Below are 15,142 nucleotides of genomic sequence, written 5' to 3' on the forward strand. Positions count from 1 at the left end.
AAGAAAGTGGAGAAATCCTATGAAACTGAATGTGGGAGTTGGAGAAAAGACACTGAATAAACTTTGTTAACATCTTCGGCTGAGCCGGGCGCGGTGGCTCAAGCCTGTAATCCCAGCACTTTGGGAGGCCGAGACGGGCGGATCACGAGGTCAGGAGATCGAGACCATGCTGGCTAACACGGTGAAACCCCGTCTCTACTAAAAAATACAAAAAACTAGCCGGGCGAGGTGGCGGGCGCCTGTAGTCCCAACTACTGGGGAGGCTGAGGCAGGAGAATGGCGTGAACCCGGGAGGCGGAGCTTGCAGTGAGCTGAGATCCGGCCACTGCACTCCAGTCTGGGCGGCAGAGCCAGACCCCGTCTCAAAAAAAAAAAAAAAAACATCTTCGGCTGATACCTAACTCAATTAGGCATGCATGGGTCAGAATCCAAGCAGCCTGGTAAAAAAAAATAAAAGAAATAAAGTAGGGATTCAAGCTGCCACCAATCGTAAGGAATAGTCTGAAGTTTGAGTTCAGTCAAGTTAACTGCCCAATAAAACAAACAGATATTTCTGACTTCCTTTCATATCAGAAGAATTAACTGCTATGAGAAATTCCCTCCTACCATAAACAACTAAAAAAATTATAAAAATATATTAAACAACAGAAATATATTAAAGCTTGAAGCACTGACCCGTTGACAGCACAGAATGGTGATCTTTGTGAGAGGTAAACAAAGTAAGCCCTATAATTGTCCCAGCTTATTGCCTAAAAGCATTTTCTAGGCCATAGCACAAGCAAGGGGAAGCACAAACAGCCCAGCAGTGTCCCTGAGTCAAACAAACAGGCCAGGGCGGTGCCTCACACCTGTAAACCCAGACCTTTGGGAGAACAATGTGGGCAGATCACTTGAGTCAAGGGGTTTGAGGTTGCAGTGAGCTATGATCATGCATAGCTTTTTCTTGTTTTTTTTGTTTGTTTGTTTTTAGAGGGAAAAGTTTGAGTCTGTTGCACTCTAGCCTGGGCAACAGACTGAGACTCTTATCTCTAAAAACAAAAACGGGGCCAGGCGCTTTGGGAGGCCGAGACGGGCGGATCACGAGGTCAGGAGATCGAGACCATCCTGGCTAACCCGGTGAAACCCCGTCTCTACTAAAAAATACAAAAAACTAGCCGGGCGCTGTGACGGGCGCCTGTAGTCCCAGCTACTCGGGAGGCTGAGGCAGGAGAATGGCGTGAACCCGGGAGGCGGAGCTTGCAGTGAGCTGAGATCCGGCCACTGCACTCCAGGCTGGGCGACAGAGCGAGACTCCGTGACAACAACAAAAAAAAAAAAAAAAAAAAAAGAGTTACACTTCCAGTTTAGTATGGCGGTCTATACAAATATATTTACTTCTACATCCAAACATAAAATTGGAAGAAATGTGAAAACAGAAATAAATCTAGAATTAATATACTAAGCAGGTGTTATTGGAAGGCCACACATTTTTAGAAATTGTTAGCAGCTGTGAGCAAAACTGAAGATAGAGGAGAAACCCAAGATTCTCAGTTCTTTGTACAAGTTGTCAATCATATTTCCATCCTCAAAGCCTCAACACAAGACTTCTTGCTACTTACTGATTCTATATAAATTCTGTCAATTTCACTACTATCTAGACTCCAGTCTGTGGATGCAATAAAGTCGTATATATCTTTTTAATCTACACAAGATGGGTTCATTCAGTAATACATTTTCATTTAATTCAAGGAAATGCATTTTTGTCCCTGCAGAGCTTCTGGAAGAAGACTGAGAGAGGAGATGGTGAATGATACACTCACTATTTTTTTTTTTTTTTTTTTTGAGACGGAGTCTCGCTCTGTCCCCCAGGCTGGAGTGCAGTGGCGCGATCTCGATCTCGGCTCACTGCAAACTCCGCCTCCCGTGTTTACGCCATTCTCCTGCCTCAGCCTCCTGAGTAGCTGGGACTACAGGCGCCCGCTACCACGCCCGGCTAATTTTTTGTATTTTTAGTAGAGATGGGGTTTCACCATGGTCTCGATCTCCTGACCTTGTGATCCGCCCGCCTCGACCTCCCAAAGTGCTGGGATTACAGGCGTGAGCCACCGCGCCCGGCCTTTTTTGTTTGTTTTTTGAGGAGGAGTCTCGCTCTGTCACCCAGGCTGGAGTGCAGTGGCCAGATCTCAGCTCACTGCAAGCTCCGCCTCCCGGGTTCACGCCATTCTCCTGCCTCAGCCTCCCGAGTAGCTGGGACTACAGGCGCCCGCCACCTCGCCCGGCTAGTTTTTTGTATTTTTTAGTACAGACGGGGTTTCACGCGGTTAGCCAGGATGGTCTCGATCTTCTGACCTCGTGATCCGTCCGTCTCGGCCTCCCAAAGTGCTGGGATTACAGGCTTGAGCCACCGTGCCCAGCCTTTTTTTTTTTTCTTTTTTAATAAAGAGAGTCTTGTTCTATCATCCAGGCTGGAGTGCAGTGACATGATCATGGCTCATTGTAGACCTGATCTCTGGGTTAAAGCTATCCTCCCACCTAAGCTTCACAAATAACTGGGACCACAGGCGCATGCCACTGCACCTGCACTGGGGTAATTTTTTTCTTTTTTTGAGACAGTCTCACTCTGACACCTATGCTGGAGTGCAGCAGCGTAATCTTCACTCACTGCAACCTCGGCCTCCCGGATTCAAGCAATTCTCTTGCCTCAGCCTCCTGAGTAGCTGGGATTACAGGCGCCTGCCACCAAGCCCGGCTAATTTTTATATTTTTAGTAGAGACAGCATTTCACTATGTTGGCCAGGCTGGTCTCAAACTTCTGACCTCAGGTGATCCACCCACCTCGGCCTCCCGAAGTGCTAGGATTACAGATATGAGCCACTGCACCTGGCCTATTTTTTTTTTTTAATTTCTGGTGGAGACAAGGATCTCTCTATGTTGCCCAGGCTGGCTGGTCTTGAACTCCTGGGCTCAAGCAATTCTCCTGCCTCAGCCTCCTAAAGTGCTGGGATTACAGGTGTGAGCCACCATACCTGGCTTGATATATTCACTTAACGTGTGAACACTGGTTAAAATTGGGAGCATTTGTGGAAGATAGAGTCATATCTAACCAATATGGGAAGAAGTGAGGACCAGTTTTCTGAAGGGAAAGATAGGCAGGAGGATGTAGGACAAGACAGACATATACCCAAATATCCTTTAAAAAAAAAAAAAAAAGACTTTCAGAAAGGAGAGAGAAACCATCGCCTTACCTGCGCCATGGTTTTGAGATACGAAAGAGATGACCAGTCCTTCCTTTGGGGTCCTCTTTAGAAAAGAGGCAGTTCCTAAGGAGGCAAAGCCGAGACAAAAAAAAGCCACATGAGACCACATGTGCCTCGCAGCTCTTATAATTCTATTAAAATTGCCTCCATTTCCCTTGTATTGATCCTTGTTCACTCTGAACATGCCACATAGAAGGGAGAACCAGCTAGGCAAATCCCGTTTTATCCCCAAGGCCAGAGATACAGGCTTTTGGGGCAGCAGGATGGATTTTGGGCAAGCTCATCTCCCCTCACGCACTACCTTTTCCCTCCTAGTCAGCCTATTGTTATTAACTACTTCCAAGCTGCTCTCCATTAAGGCTGTACCATTTATAGTACTGCCAGCAGTATATGAGAATACCTGTCATTCCACACCAAGGAATACTGATACAAATTTTTCTATGCTTGTCTAACACATGTAAATTGTGGTTCTAGTTTCTAGTTTTCTTACCATGAACAATAAGCTTTTCATAAGTTTAAAGAACGCTTTTAGCTTCTTATCTGTGGTCTCATCATTTATTTCATTTTCTATTATTTTTATTTTCTGAAATGTTGCTAGACTTCTTTAAAGGAAAGAAATTAATCCTTTATTTTTGTGGAAGGAGTTCCAAATAATTTTTCTTTTTTAGAGACAGGGTCATACTCTGCCATCCAGGCTGGCGTACAGTGGCACTATTCTGGCTTACTGCACCCTCAAACTCCTGAGCTCAAGCAATTCTGTCTCAGCCTCCCAAGTAGCTAGGACGAAAGGCACACAACACCATGACTGGCTACTTTTTTAAATTATTGTTTTCTTTTGAGATGAGGTCTTGCAATGTTGCTTAGGCTGGTCTCAAACTCCTGGCCTCATGTGCTCCTCCTACGTGTGATTACAGGCGTGAGCCACTGTGCACAGCCCCAAATAATTTTTTATAGTTTCTCATTTGTTTTTTTCCATGTAAAAATACAATTTTAAAAATTAGGCTGGGCGCGATGGCTCACTTCTATAATCTCAGCGCTTTGGGAGGCTCAGGCAGGCGGATCACCTGAGGTTGGGAGTTCGAGACCAGCCTGACCAACATGGAGAAACCTCGTCTCTACTAAAAATACAAAATTAGCTGGGCGTGGTGGCACATGCCTGTAATCCCAGCTACTACGGAGGCTGAGGCAGGAGAATTACTTGAACCTGGGAGATGGAGTTTGTGGTTAGCTAAGATCGTGTGCCACTGCACTCCAGCCTGGGCAACAAGAATGAAACTCTGTCTCAAAAAAAATAAATAAATAAAAAATAAAAATAAAAATAAAAATACTTTGCCCATCTAGTTTGGTATCACAAGGTACTCCACAATCTGTATTTCCTTCACTCATCAAAACTGCCATTTTTATCGCATATTTTATTCCCTTTAACATATCTAAGTAGACCTAAGCTTTATACTTATTTCCACTGAACTGTTCATTTAACTGCCAGGATCACCTTACAGTTATCAGTTTTAAAACAGTTTAGTATCTACGAGGGCTACTTCCCTGACAGTTTTTCTCTCTCAGAATTTCTGGTGTTGGCCGGGCGCAGTGGCTCAAGCCTGTAATCCCAGCACTTTGGGAGGCCGAGGCGGGTGGATCACGAGGTCAGGAGATCGAGACTATCCTGGCTAACATGGTGAAACCCCGTCTCTACTAAAAATACAAAAAAAACTAGCCGGGCGTGGTGGCGGGCGCCTGTAGTCTCAGCTACTTGGGAGGCTGAGGCGGGAGAATGGCGTGAACCCGGGAGGCGGAGCTTGCAGTGAGCTGAGATCAGGCCACTGCACTCCAGCCTGGGAGACACAGCGAGACTCCGTCTCAAAAAAAAAAAAAAAAAAAAAAGAATTTCTGGTGTTTATTTTCTCTTAACAATGCCAGAAAGTTCAAACATTTTTATTAAAATTTTAATGGAAATCCATGAAATGTTAGGAAGTTTTGACATTTTATCATATTGTGTCTTCCTGTCCTTTTATTCAAGTCTTATTTTTATTTTTGAGACAGGGTCTCACTCTTTGCCTAGGCTAGAATGCAGTGGCATGATCATGGCTCACTGCAGCCTCGACTTCCTCAGCTCAAGCAATTCTCCCTCCTGCATAGCAGGGACCATAGGCATGCACCACCCACATCCAGCTAATTATTTTTTCATTTTAATTTTTTTGTTTTTGAGACAGGGTCTCACTCTGTTGCCCAGGATGGAGTGCAGTGGCACTATCACCACTCACTGCAGTGTCGGCCTCCCTGGGCTCAAGTGATACTCCTATCTCAGCCTCCTGGGTAGCTGGGACTACAAGCGCACACCATCAAGACTGGCTTTTTTTTTTTTTTAAAGAAATGGGGTCTTACTATGTTGCTTAGGCTAGTCTCCAACTCCTGGGCTCAAGTGATCTTCCTGCCTTGGCCTCCCAAAGTGCTGGGATTATAGGTGTGAACCACCACATCCCGCCTACTCCCAGGGTTGCTGGAAACTTTGAGAAAGGGTAAGCGGCTCACAGGGGCAGGTATGGGATAAGATATTCTGCATGGCTTTGTCCAAAAGTGCCTAGAGTAGGAAATAGAATTCATGCCCAACAAGAGGGAATCAGACACCATAGGCACTTCTCAGTCTTGCAGCAGGCTCTTTTTAAAATTTATTTTTTTATTTTGAAATGATTATAGATCCACAGAAGCTTGCAAAAATTGTGCAGAGAGGTCTCATTTACCCTTCATCCAGCTTCTCCACAATGTCACATCTTCCATAACCATAGCACACGGTCAAAATCAGAAAACTGGCTGGGCACAGTAGGTAGCTCATGCCTGTAATCCCAGCGCTTTGGGAGGACAAGGCAGGAGGACTGCATGAGCTTAGGAGTTTGAGACCAGCCTGGGCAACATAGTGAGACTCTGTCTCTACAAAATAAAAATACACAAATTAGCCAGCATGATGGCGTGTACGCTTTTAGCTACCCAAGAGGCTGAGGCGGGAGGGTCACTTAAGCCCAGGAGTTTGAGGCTACAATGAGCTATGACTGTGCCACTGTACTTCAATCTGGACAACAGAGCAAGACTCTGACTCTAAAAAATAAAAATAAAAAATTAGAAAATTGTCATTACACAATGCGCCAACTTCTTTCAGATATCACTAATTTTCCATGTACTCATTATGTGCATGTTTTTACCATTTTATCACACATTTAGATTTGTGTCACCACCACCACAATCAAGAGGCCAAACTATTCCATGTAAAGATACCATTTTAAAGTAATTGTTTAAACCACCCATCAATACCACTCCTGAGTATCTATCCACGACAAACAAAAACATGTATCCACAAAAAGACCCGAATGTGAATGTTCATGGCAGTTTTATTCATAAGCACCTCAGAATTGGAAACAACCTATGTGTGCATCAATGGATAATTGGATAAATAGATAATCAATGGAAACCAACTGTGATCCATCCTGATCCATCCAGACAGTGGAATACTACTTTGTACTAAGAATGAAGCAATGATACATGCAATAATATGAATGAACTGCAACATGCAACTGAACTGAGCTCATGCCTGCAATCCCAGCACTTTGGGAGGACAAGGCAGGAGGATCCCGTAAGCTCAGGAGTTCGAGACCAGTCTGGGCAACATAGTGAGATTCTGTCTCTACAAACTAAAAATACACAAATTAGCCAGCATGGTGGCATGTACTTGTAGTCCCAGCTATAGCTTACTGATTGCAACATCCTTACTGAATGAAGGTGGCATGTACTTGTAGTCCCAGCTATAGCTTACTGATTGCAACATCCTTACTGAATGAAGCCAGACTCAAAAGGTTACATTCTGCATGACTCCTTTTATATGAGATGAAATTAGAACAGAGGTTATTTTTGTGCCAGGGTAACTGGATGGGGGCTAGAAGTGTTCTGTTTTTGTTTTCTTTTTAAATTTGGGTGATGGTGGTGACATGAGTTTAAAAAAATGCAAATATATACATTTGCTTATATGAAAATAATGAAAAGATAAGCTGAAAACTTAGATAAAAGATAGAATATAATATTCCCTATTGCTTTTGTCACTAACAAAGTATCCTGGAGACCAGGCAAGGTGGCTCACGCCTATAATCCCAGCACCTGAGGAGGCCAAGGTGGGCAGATCACTTGAGCCTAGGAGTTCAAGACCAGCCTAGGAAACACAGCAAGACCCCAACTGTACAAAAACATAAAATAAAATTAGCCAGGTATGGTTGTACATGCCTGTAGCCCCACCTACTTGGGAGGCTGAGGTGGGAGGATCACTTGAGCCCAGGGAGGTGGAGGCTGCAGTGAGCCATGATCAAACTACTGCACTCCAGCCTGGGCAACAGAGTGAGACCTTGTCTCAGAAACAAACAAAACAACAAAACAAAAAAATTCGAAGTATCCTGGAGGCCCTTCTCCATAAATCCATGCAATTGATCCCTTTTCATAGCTGCATAATACTTCTCAGTGGCACTGTACTTGGTTAATTCACCCAGTTTCCCTCTCTTGGATAGTTGGAATTCAATTATTTCTTTACACTTTCCAAAATAATTCCCTGTGATGTAGATCCAATGACCTTCACAAAAACCCTGAGTGAGGTAGGTCCCATTATACCTGAAATTGACTAACATGACTAACACAGGAGACACTCATGGCTTGCTCAGTTACACATTGCAGAGGTGGCCTAGCCAAGATTTTTCAAATGACAGCATTGAGATATAATTTACACACCATAAAATTCGTTCATCTAAAGTATACAATTCAATGGTTTTTGGTATATTCACAGACCATCATAATGAACAATCATCCACAATCTAATTTTAGAACATTTCAATCACCAGGAAAGTAATTCCAAAAGCATGCATGCCAAATTTAAGATCATTAAGATGTATGCCTATGTGTTTTTTCCTAAGGGTTTTATAGTTTGTTTTGTTTTGAAACAAGGTCTCAATCTGTTGCCCAGGCTGGAGAGCAGTGGTGTGATCATGGCTCGCTGTAGCCTTGACTTCCCTGGGCTCAGGTGATCTTCCCACCTCAGACTCCTGAGTAGCTAGCCACCCGGCGCATGCCACCACGCCTGGCTAATTTTTGTATTTTTGTAGAGACAGGGTTTCACTAAGTTGCCCAGGCTAGTCTTGAACTCCTGGACTCAAGCAGTGCACACACCTCAGCCTCCCAAAGTGCTGGGATTACAGGTATGAGCCACCGTGCCCCACCCAAAGTCTTATTTTAAGATGTGCTTTTTAATGACGTATCATGTAACTAGTAAAGTCACTTCCTTTGTATCCCTTATTTTTGATGACCACTGTAAATAAAGTCTTTTTTCCCCCATACTTTCCACATACACACCCTATTGATTTGTTAATGTTTTTTCCAACAACCCTGAGTTTTCTAATTGTTATCACTGTTCATTTTTAATAGGATGAAAACTTAGAAGTCTTTCTGCCTCAGCCTCAACTGACATCCCAAAGATGGTGAATGAAACAAAATTCTAAGAGAACTTCATTTCAGAACAGGATCTTACACAGCTGTCGAGTGTAAAATTCTGCTATCATTAAACTCCTCCTTTAGGAGGGTGGAAAGGCTGAGAGAAGAGAGAAGAAAATGTATTTTTAAGAGATTATTATTTTTAGAACAGTGTTTTTCCAGGGGGAAAAACGTGAGTGATTCTCCCTTCTTTACAACACAAAGCAGTCCCTCAGACCCTGAGTCCACCAGGAACCAAAGTGGTGGGAGAATTCTTGGCAAAAATGTGCATGTTTCTAGGATTTGGGAGGGCAAAGTGACTGAGGTGGCTAATTCTCACCTTAGCATTAGGTGAAGACCCCATGGGTGGAGGCTGTCTGGGTTGTCTTGGGTCCTATCAAAGAGGACTGACTGGACAAACTCACCCACCAGAGTGGGTGGGCCACTGCATGCCCAGAGGAAGCACTGGGGCAGCAGCTGCAGAAGAGGCTATGTCCATGAGAAGGGAAGCATATCTGGAGGTTCCAAGCAGCAGGTTCTCTTGGAAGGTAAGAGATGACTTACACTAAATTATAGCGGTATCAGTCATGTTAGCCTCTTCTTGTCTCCGACTTCCGTCTTCTCATTCCTTTCCCAGCTCCCAATCCATGAGAGCTGAAGACTACCTATAGGGAGTAAAGAGGAGACAAAATAAAGGTTGGGGAATTAGAGAAGAAACTAATCATGTATCCTTTCACATTGCAGGCTTCCAGCAGAAGAAATTCATCCAGCAAAAAAATAAAAAATACAAATATATATACACACACACACACACACACATCCAAATAGGAATTTTGAGAGTAACAGTTACGAGATACAGTTTTTTTTATCTTTAAAATACTGGTCCCAGTGGTGTTCTATTCATTTAAGCATATCAGTCATCAGTCAATACCAGGTTTTCCCAATAAATGGTCTTTTTTGGAGGGGGAGGGGCAGAGTCTCGCTCTGTCGCCCAGGCTGGAGTGCAGTGGTTGGCTCACTGCAACTTTCACCTCCAAGTTCAAGCGATTCCCCTGCCTCAGCTCCCGAGTAGCGTGGCTACAGGCATGCGCCATCATGTCCAGCTAATTTTTATATTTTTAGTAGAGACGGGGTTTTACCATGTTGGTCAAACTTCTGACCTCAGGTGATCTGTCTGCCCCAGCCTCCCAAAGTGCTGGGATTACAGGCGTGAGCCACCGCGCATGGGTCCAATCTTACCCTCTGAAAATTATTTTGCCTCTTCTTCTCCATTAAAAAAAAAAAAATCACTACTTTACTTGTCTAATTACCAGACTCAAATTCTATAGGCATATATAAAATGCCCAACACTTGGAAGTCAATCTAAACAATGCATACTTTAGTCAGCACTCGGTTTCTCAAGTACTAAGTCGCACAGTGTGCCACATTCACAGTCATCATAGGTCGTGCACACAAAGTACTTTAAAAATTAGGCATATTCATAGCTGTATCACCCACTACATAGTCATAATCCCATAGGCCCCCACGTCGTGCACAATTTCGCTGAACTGACACTTCTACAAAAAGTAACAACCTTTCACTCACAATGCCCTCACTGTCGCCTCTCCGAAGTCGGACACAGGCTAAAACACAAATCGACTCGCACCTGATTTAAGTTAAAACTTAAGACACGCAGGGACCGCATCACTTTCATAAACAACCGGTTCCACCACGTCACGCAGAATAACACATTCCCCTACCACAACACACAGGACAGGTACGAAAAGCCACACACATACGGAGCGCCTGTTGTATGCCAGGCCGTGCTCCAGGAGCCGGGGGACGAAAATCAGACGAAATTCCTGCCACTGCGGAGCTCACCCCCGCCACGGGCAACCGGTTCCCTTCTTCAGGCACTCCCCGGCCCGCGCTCTGGTTCCTGCTTCCCTCCCAGTCTTCTCCGGGGGCCCGGACTCGCACTTTCCTCTCGTCAACTCCTCGTCCCAGGTTGCTCCTCTTCCCTTCTTGTTTTCCCCAGCCCAGGTTCCCGCCTGCCTCCTCAGTTTTCCCTACCGGTCCCACCACCCGACCAGCCAGCCTCACCTTCGGTCGCCGGCCGGGCGTCTGCGCATGCGCACTCCCGCGCGGAGGGCGACTCCCAGCTGTCCCCGCGGCGCATTCCTGCGGGCCACCGGTTACGCGCGCCTTCTCCACATCCGGGCGTTTCCGGCCTTGGACTACATTTCCCACAGGTTCCCGGGCCGTTTTCGAACTTTGATCTCAGGTTCCGCTTCCAAGTTCTCATAGTGCATGGCTGGGGTGCGGGCGGCGCTCACAGTGAGGAAGCCCCGGGCTCCCGGGACGCAGACAGGGTGTGCAGGGCCGTAGCTCGGACCTGTGTATGCGTGTGTGCGTGTTTGACGCCAGGACAAGGAGGCTGTGTGCGCGGCGAGGAGGCTGCAACAGGTGCGTGATTGTGTTCCTGTCCCTGCTAGCATGCGGGACCTCTGGGTGGCCGTGGTCGGCTGTCATGTGGGGTGTGTGACACTGTAGTGTTTGAGACCTCCCATCGTGACAGTGTGGCCTAGTGTGATGGAAGAACCTTTAAGTCTGTGGTGTTGTGTGTGTAACGGGTAAAGCTTCATTTCTGCAGTGCTGTGTTTAACGTTGGGACTGAGGTGTCTGTCGAAGATCTCCCCCATGTGCCTGTGAGGACTACGATCGATGCCTATGTTAAGCAGTCATCTTGCAATGAAGCATGGCCCGCGTTGTCTTCTCAGGGCACCCCCGTCCCCAGTTCTCAGCCTGGTGTTTAACACGGGATCCTGGTAGAGTCCCCAACTAAGTGGCAGTTTTAGACTCGATTGTTTCTTGGGCTCTGCATCTCTGAGTTCCCAGCTTCCTTTTTTCTCCTGCTTCATAGCTGTATAGACCCCAGCTGCAGTGAAATAGCCGTAAAAAGGGAAGGGATAATCGAGTGGTGGAGTAAAATCTGCAAACAGAAAAAGCACAGACCTGTTTTTGGAACGAGGCTTTTCGAGTTGTAAGTGTCTCTCAGGCAGAGTTCTGGGAAGATGTGATGGGGAGAGCCTAGGAGTAGGATTCCTTCCTCAGAGGCTCTCCCTTGGGAACTCTCAGAGGTCAGGTTCCATGTGAACCACATCATTCCCAGAGATGTCTCCCCGGGAGACTTATGTGAATTTAGAGAAAGTCCCCAGTCCTGGGAATCAGTGACCCTGGCCTTTCCCTTGAATATTAAGAAGGATTATCAGTACTCCCATCTCCCTTTTACTTCTATCTGAGTATGTGTATGGTAGATGATGAGAGCTTGTGTGGTGGGAATAATTTTTTCCAGTTTAGCCAGTCTGGGTTCCAAGAAAGTTCTTGTCTCATGATTTCTTACCCCTTTCCTTTCCCCTTCTCCGTTGCCTCGAGGTTCTCTAAGAGCCCCAAGGAAAGGGAACCATTGCTGAGCATATCTGAAAACCAAGGTCAAGGAAGTTTTGTTGTATTTTCTATTTTTGTTCTCTTTGATTTTGTTTTTCAGAAAGGGAGTATTTTTTTCTCCTCCTGAAATGCTAGTCAGTGGTTTGGTTACTAGTAGGCAGGGCCTTGTGAAATGCTTTGACCAATAGAATGTGGTGGAAGTGATATTGTGAGACTTCAGAGACAAAGCTTCAGGAAGTCGTGCAGCTTTTTCTCTTCCCCTTTTCCTGCCCTGAGACCACCATGACTGAAGGCTAAGAGCAGCTTGCTTGAGGATTAAAGATCTCTTGGAGAGAGGTCCAGTGAGTAACAACGGCCAGATATTTCAGGGAGACCATCTTGGACCATCCAGCCTCCACCAAGCCAACAGCTGACAGTTGTCACATGAATATGATCAGCAGAAGAACCACTCAGGCAAGCCAAGCTCAAATTGCCAACCCCCGCAAATAATTAGCTAATTATTTTTTGTTTTAAGTCATAAACTTTTGAAGTGGTTATATAGCAATAGATAACTGAAACAGGTGTTTAACTTTCCAGACTTTAAAAATTAGCATATTGATATAATTGTATTGTTCAACCTGTTTTGTAAAGTGATTTCTCTGATACAGTATCTTGAAAAGATTCCTTATCCTTAACTATTTTCTACAACTTTGCATTTGTCTTAGTATTATATTACATGGATAGATGGTAATTTATTTGACTACTAACTTCCCTTTGCAATTCCTTTTCCTTGCTGTCTAGCTCCCATGTCTTGACCAACTTTACATTCACCTCCAGGACCTTATGGGCACACGGGTTCCTGTCATTTCACGGGTATGTAGACTCAGGAATGTGGCACTGAATTCTGGGTGGAGTACAGATGACTGACACACATACCCCCAAATCAGAGGAATTTATTCAGGGGTGTGATATAACACCTACATACATTTAACTAGCCAATTGGGTCTCCCCTTTTTTTGTTTTGAGAGCAAGTATCACTCTGTCGCCCAGGCTGGAATGCAGTGGTGCGATCTCGGCCTACTGCAACCTCTGCCTCCCAGGTTCAAGGGATTCTCCTGCCTCAGCCTTCCGAGTAGCTGGGACTACAGGTGCCCACCACCATGCCCGGATAATTTTGGTATTTTTAGTAGACATGGGGTTTCACCAAGTTGGCTAGGCTGGTCTCAAACCCCTGACCTCAGGTGATCTGCCTGCCTTGGTCTCCCAAAGTGTTGGGCGTGAGCCACTGCGGCCAGCCGGGTCTCCCTTTTTACATCTGTTTTCCCCTTTCCAGTTCAAATTCTGTATTCTGGGAACATCTTACTTTCTTCACCCTGATTGATTAGGGAATCTTCAGGGTTCTTAGGTTATTTTCTGAAGGACTGGTTTAAGATTTCTAGAGGTGGAAATGGGCGTCTCTCCTGTGTTATTTATAAAGTGTTATCACCCTAATCCTTCAGAATACTTTCTTTTTTTTTTTTTTTTTTTGAGACGGAGTCTCGCTCTGTCGCCCAGGCTGGAGTGCAGTGGCCGGATCTCAGCTCACTGCAAGCTCCGCTTCCCGGGTTCACGCCATTCTCCGGCCTCAGCCTCCCGAGTAGCTGGGACTACAGGCGCCCGCCATCTTGCCCGGCTATTTTTTGTATTTCTTAGTAGAGACGGGGTTTCACTGTGTTCGCCAGGATGGTCTCGATCTCCTGACCTCGTGATCCGCCCATCTCGGCCTCCCAAAGTGCTGGGATTACAGGCTTGAGCCACCGCGCCCGGCCCAGAATACTTTCTTAACTTCTTTCTGCTTGATGATTAAGGAACGGTCTCAATTCTCCATAGCCACATCAGACCAAAATTCCATTTCTTTGCCTATGTGAAGGATTTATTATTAATTACCCTATTAATTTATGTCCAGACCAGATGTGATTTCCTTCTTGGAGCAATAGTTCGTGAAGAGGTTAACAGGAGTTCTGTGTCCAGGTAAATGAGAGGCAACTGAGAAGAGGAACTCATTGTGTATAAAATCTTAGGATTCTAGATTTAGGACCTTTGAGACAGTATTTGAATTAGTGCTCCGGAATGTCTATGAAAAAAGTTTGGGTCTCTTCAGCCAGAATTCAGACCATTTCAACATTGCAATCCAAGTATCATACACATATCTCCTTTTATTTTTTTTTTCTGCTCTCAAAGCAGATTTCTCTCATTGTAAAATTAGTAGATTCTTAATTCAGAAGATTGGAGAATATTAAAAAAGGTTAAAGTAAGCACTTTGAACATTTTATTCCAAATAACTTCACCTCATTTATGAATAAGTGCACGGATATAGGCATATAGGATTTTTCCATTCAGAACAGGGTTATATAACAATTGTTTTGAAATCTACTTGTTTCTTCTAACAAAATATAGTGAACAAATTTTCATGTCACTAAATTATGAACTGTGTCATAATCTTTTAATGGCTGCACTGTTTTGTTTGGATATGTAAGTTCTGTCCAGCTTTTTCCCATTATATGCAATGTTTTACTGCATATGCCTTTCTGTGCACATGTAAATTGTATCTTTTTATAGAGTCTTAGATATTTTGCTGAGAATGAGGCTTTCATAGTTAAAACCTGCTTACACATCTTTATCAATTGCCCTGATTAAGTTTGCACCAATATACAACATACTATGAGAGTGTCTATTCACTACTATATGGTATCATTAGTCTTTTATTTATTTATATTATTTTATATTTTATTATTATTATTTGAGACAGAGTCTCCCTCTGTTGCCAGGCTAGAGTGCAGTGGCATGATCTCGGCTCACTGCAACCTCCGCCTCTCAGGTTCAAGCAATTCCCCCACCTCAGCCTTGCAAGTAGCTAGGACTACAAGGCGCGTGCCACCATGCATGGCTAATTTTTGTTTTTAGTAGAGACGAGGTTTCACCATGTTGGCCAGGATGGTCTTGATCTTCTGACCTCATGATCTGTCCTC

General features: G+C 44.7%; 2 protein-coding genes and 1 long non-coding RNA gene across 12 annotated transcripts in view; 2 read left to right on the top strand and 1 right to left on the bottom strand.

Annotated features, from left to right (window-relative positions):
* ZNF567 (zinc finger protein 567) overlaps positions 1–10,885 on the bottom strand; it is a 30,251-nt gene extending 19,366 nt beyond the window's left edge. For 2 of the 9 annotated variants that reach the window (XM_025368083.1, XM_025368080.1), the window contains exons 1-3: positions 10,689–10,791; positions 9,294–9,390; positions 3,225–3,299 (exon numbers count right to left, since the gene is read on the bottom strand). In XM_025368083.1, coding sequence (XP_025223868.1) covers positions 3,225–3,233 — 9 coding nt within the window. In that variant the 5' untranslated portion in view covers positions 3,234–3,299; positions 9,294–9,390; positions 10,689–10,791. Of the gene's footprint in view, positions 1–3,224; positions 3,300–9,069; positions 9,395–10,688; positions 10,792–10,811 lie in introns of those variants that run through there. The other 7 variants (XM_025368078.1, XM_025368079.1, XM_025368081.1 and 4 more) reach the window with 7 other exon arrangements.
* Positions 1–15,142, top strand: part of LOC112612992 (zinc finger protein 461) — a 121,332-nt gene that overhangs the window by 52,932 nt on the left and 53,258 nt on the right. The gene's annotated exons all lie outside the window — the stretch shown is intronic.
* On the top strand, positions 10,999–13,115 carry LOC112613008. The gene is made up of 3 exons (XR_003116903.1): positions 10,999–11,174; positions 11,632–11,751; positions 12,432–13,115. It is a non-coding gene; the product is annotated as an uncharacterized LOC112613008 (long non-coding RNA).

This window comes from Theropithecus gelada, chromosome 19 (genome assembly GCF_003255815.1).
Source record: "Theropithecus gelada isolate Dixy chromosome 19, Tgel_1.0, whole genome shotgun sequence".
Classification (NCBI taxonomy): domain Eukaryota; kingdom Metazoa; phylum Chordata; class Mammalia; order Primates; family Cercopithecidae; genus Theropithecus; species Theropithecus gelada.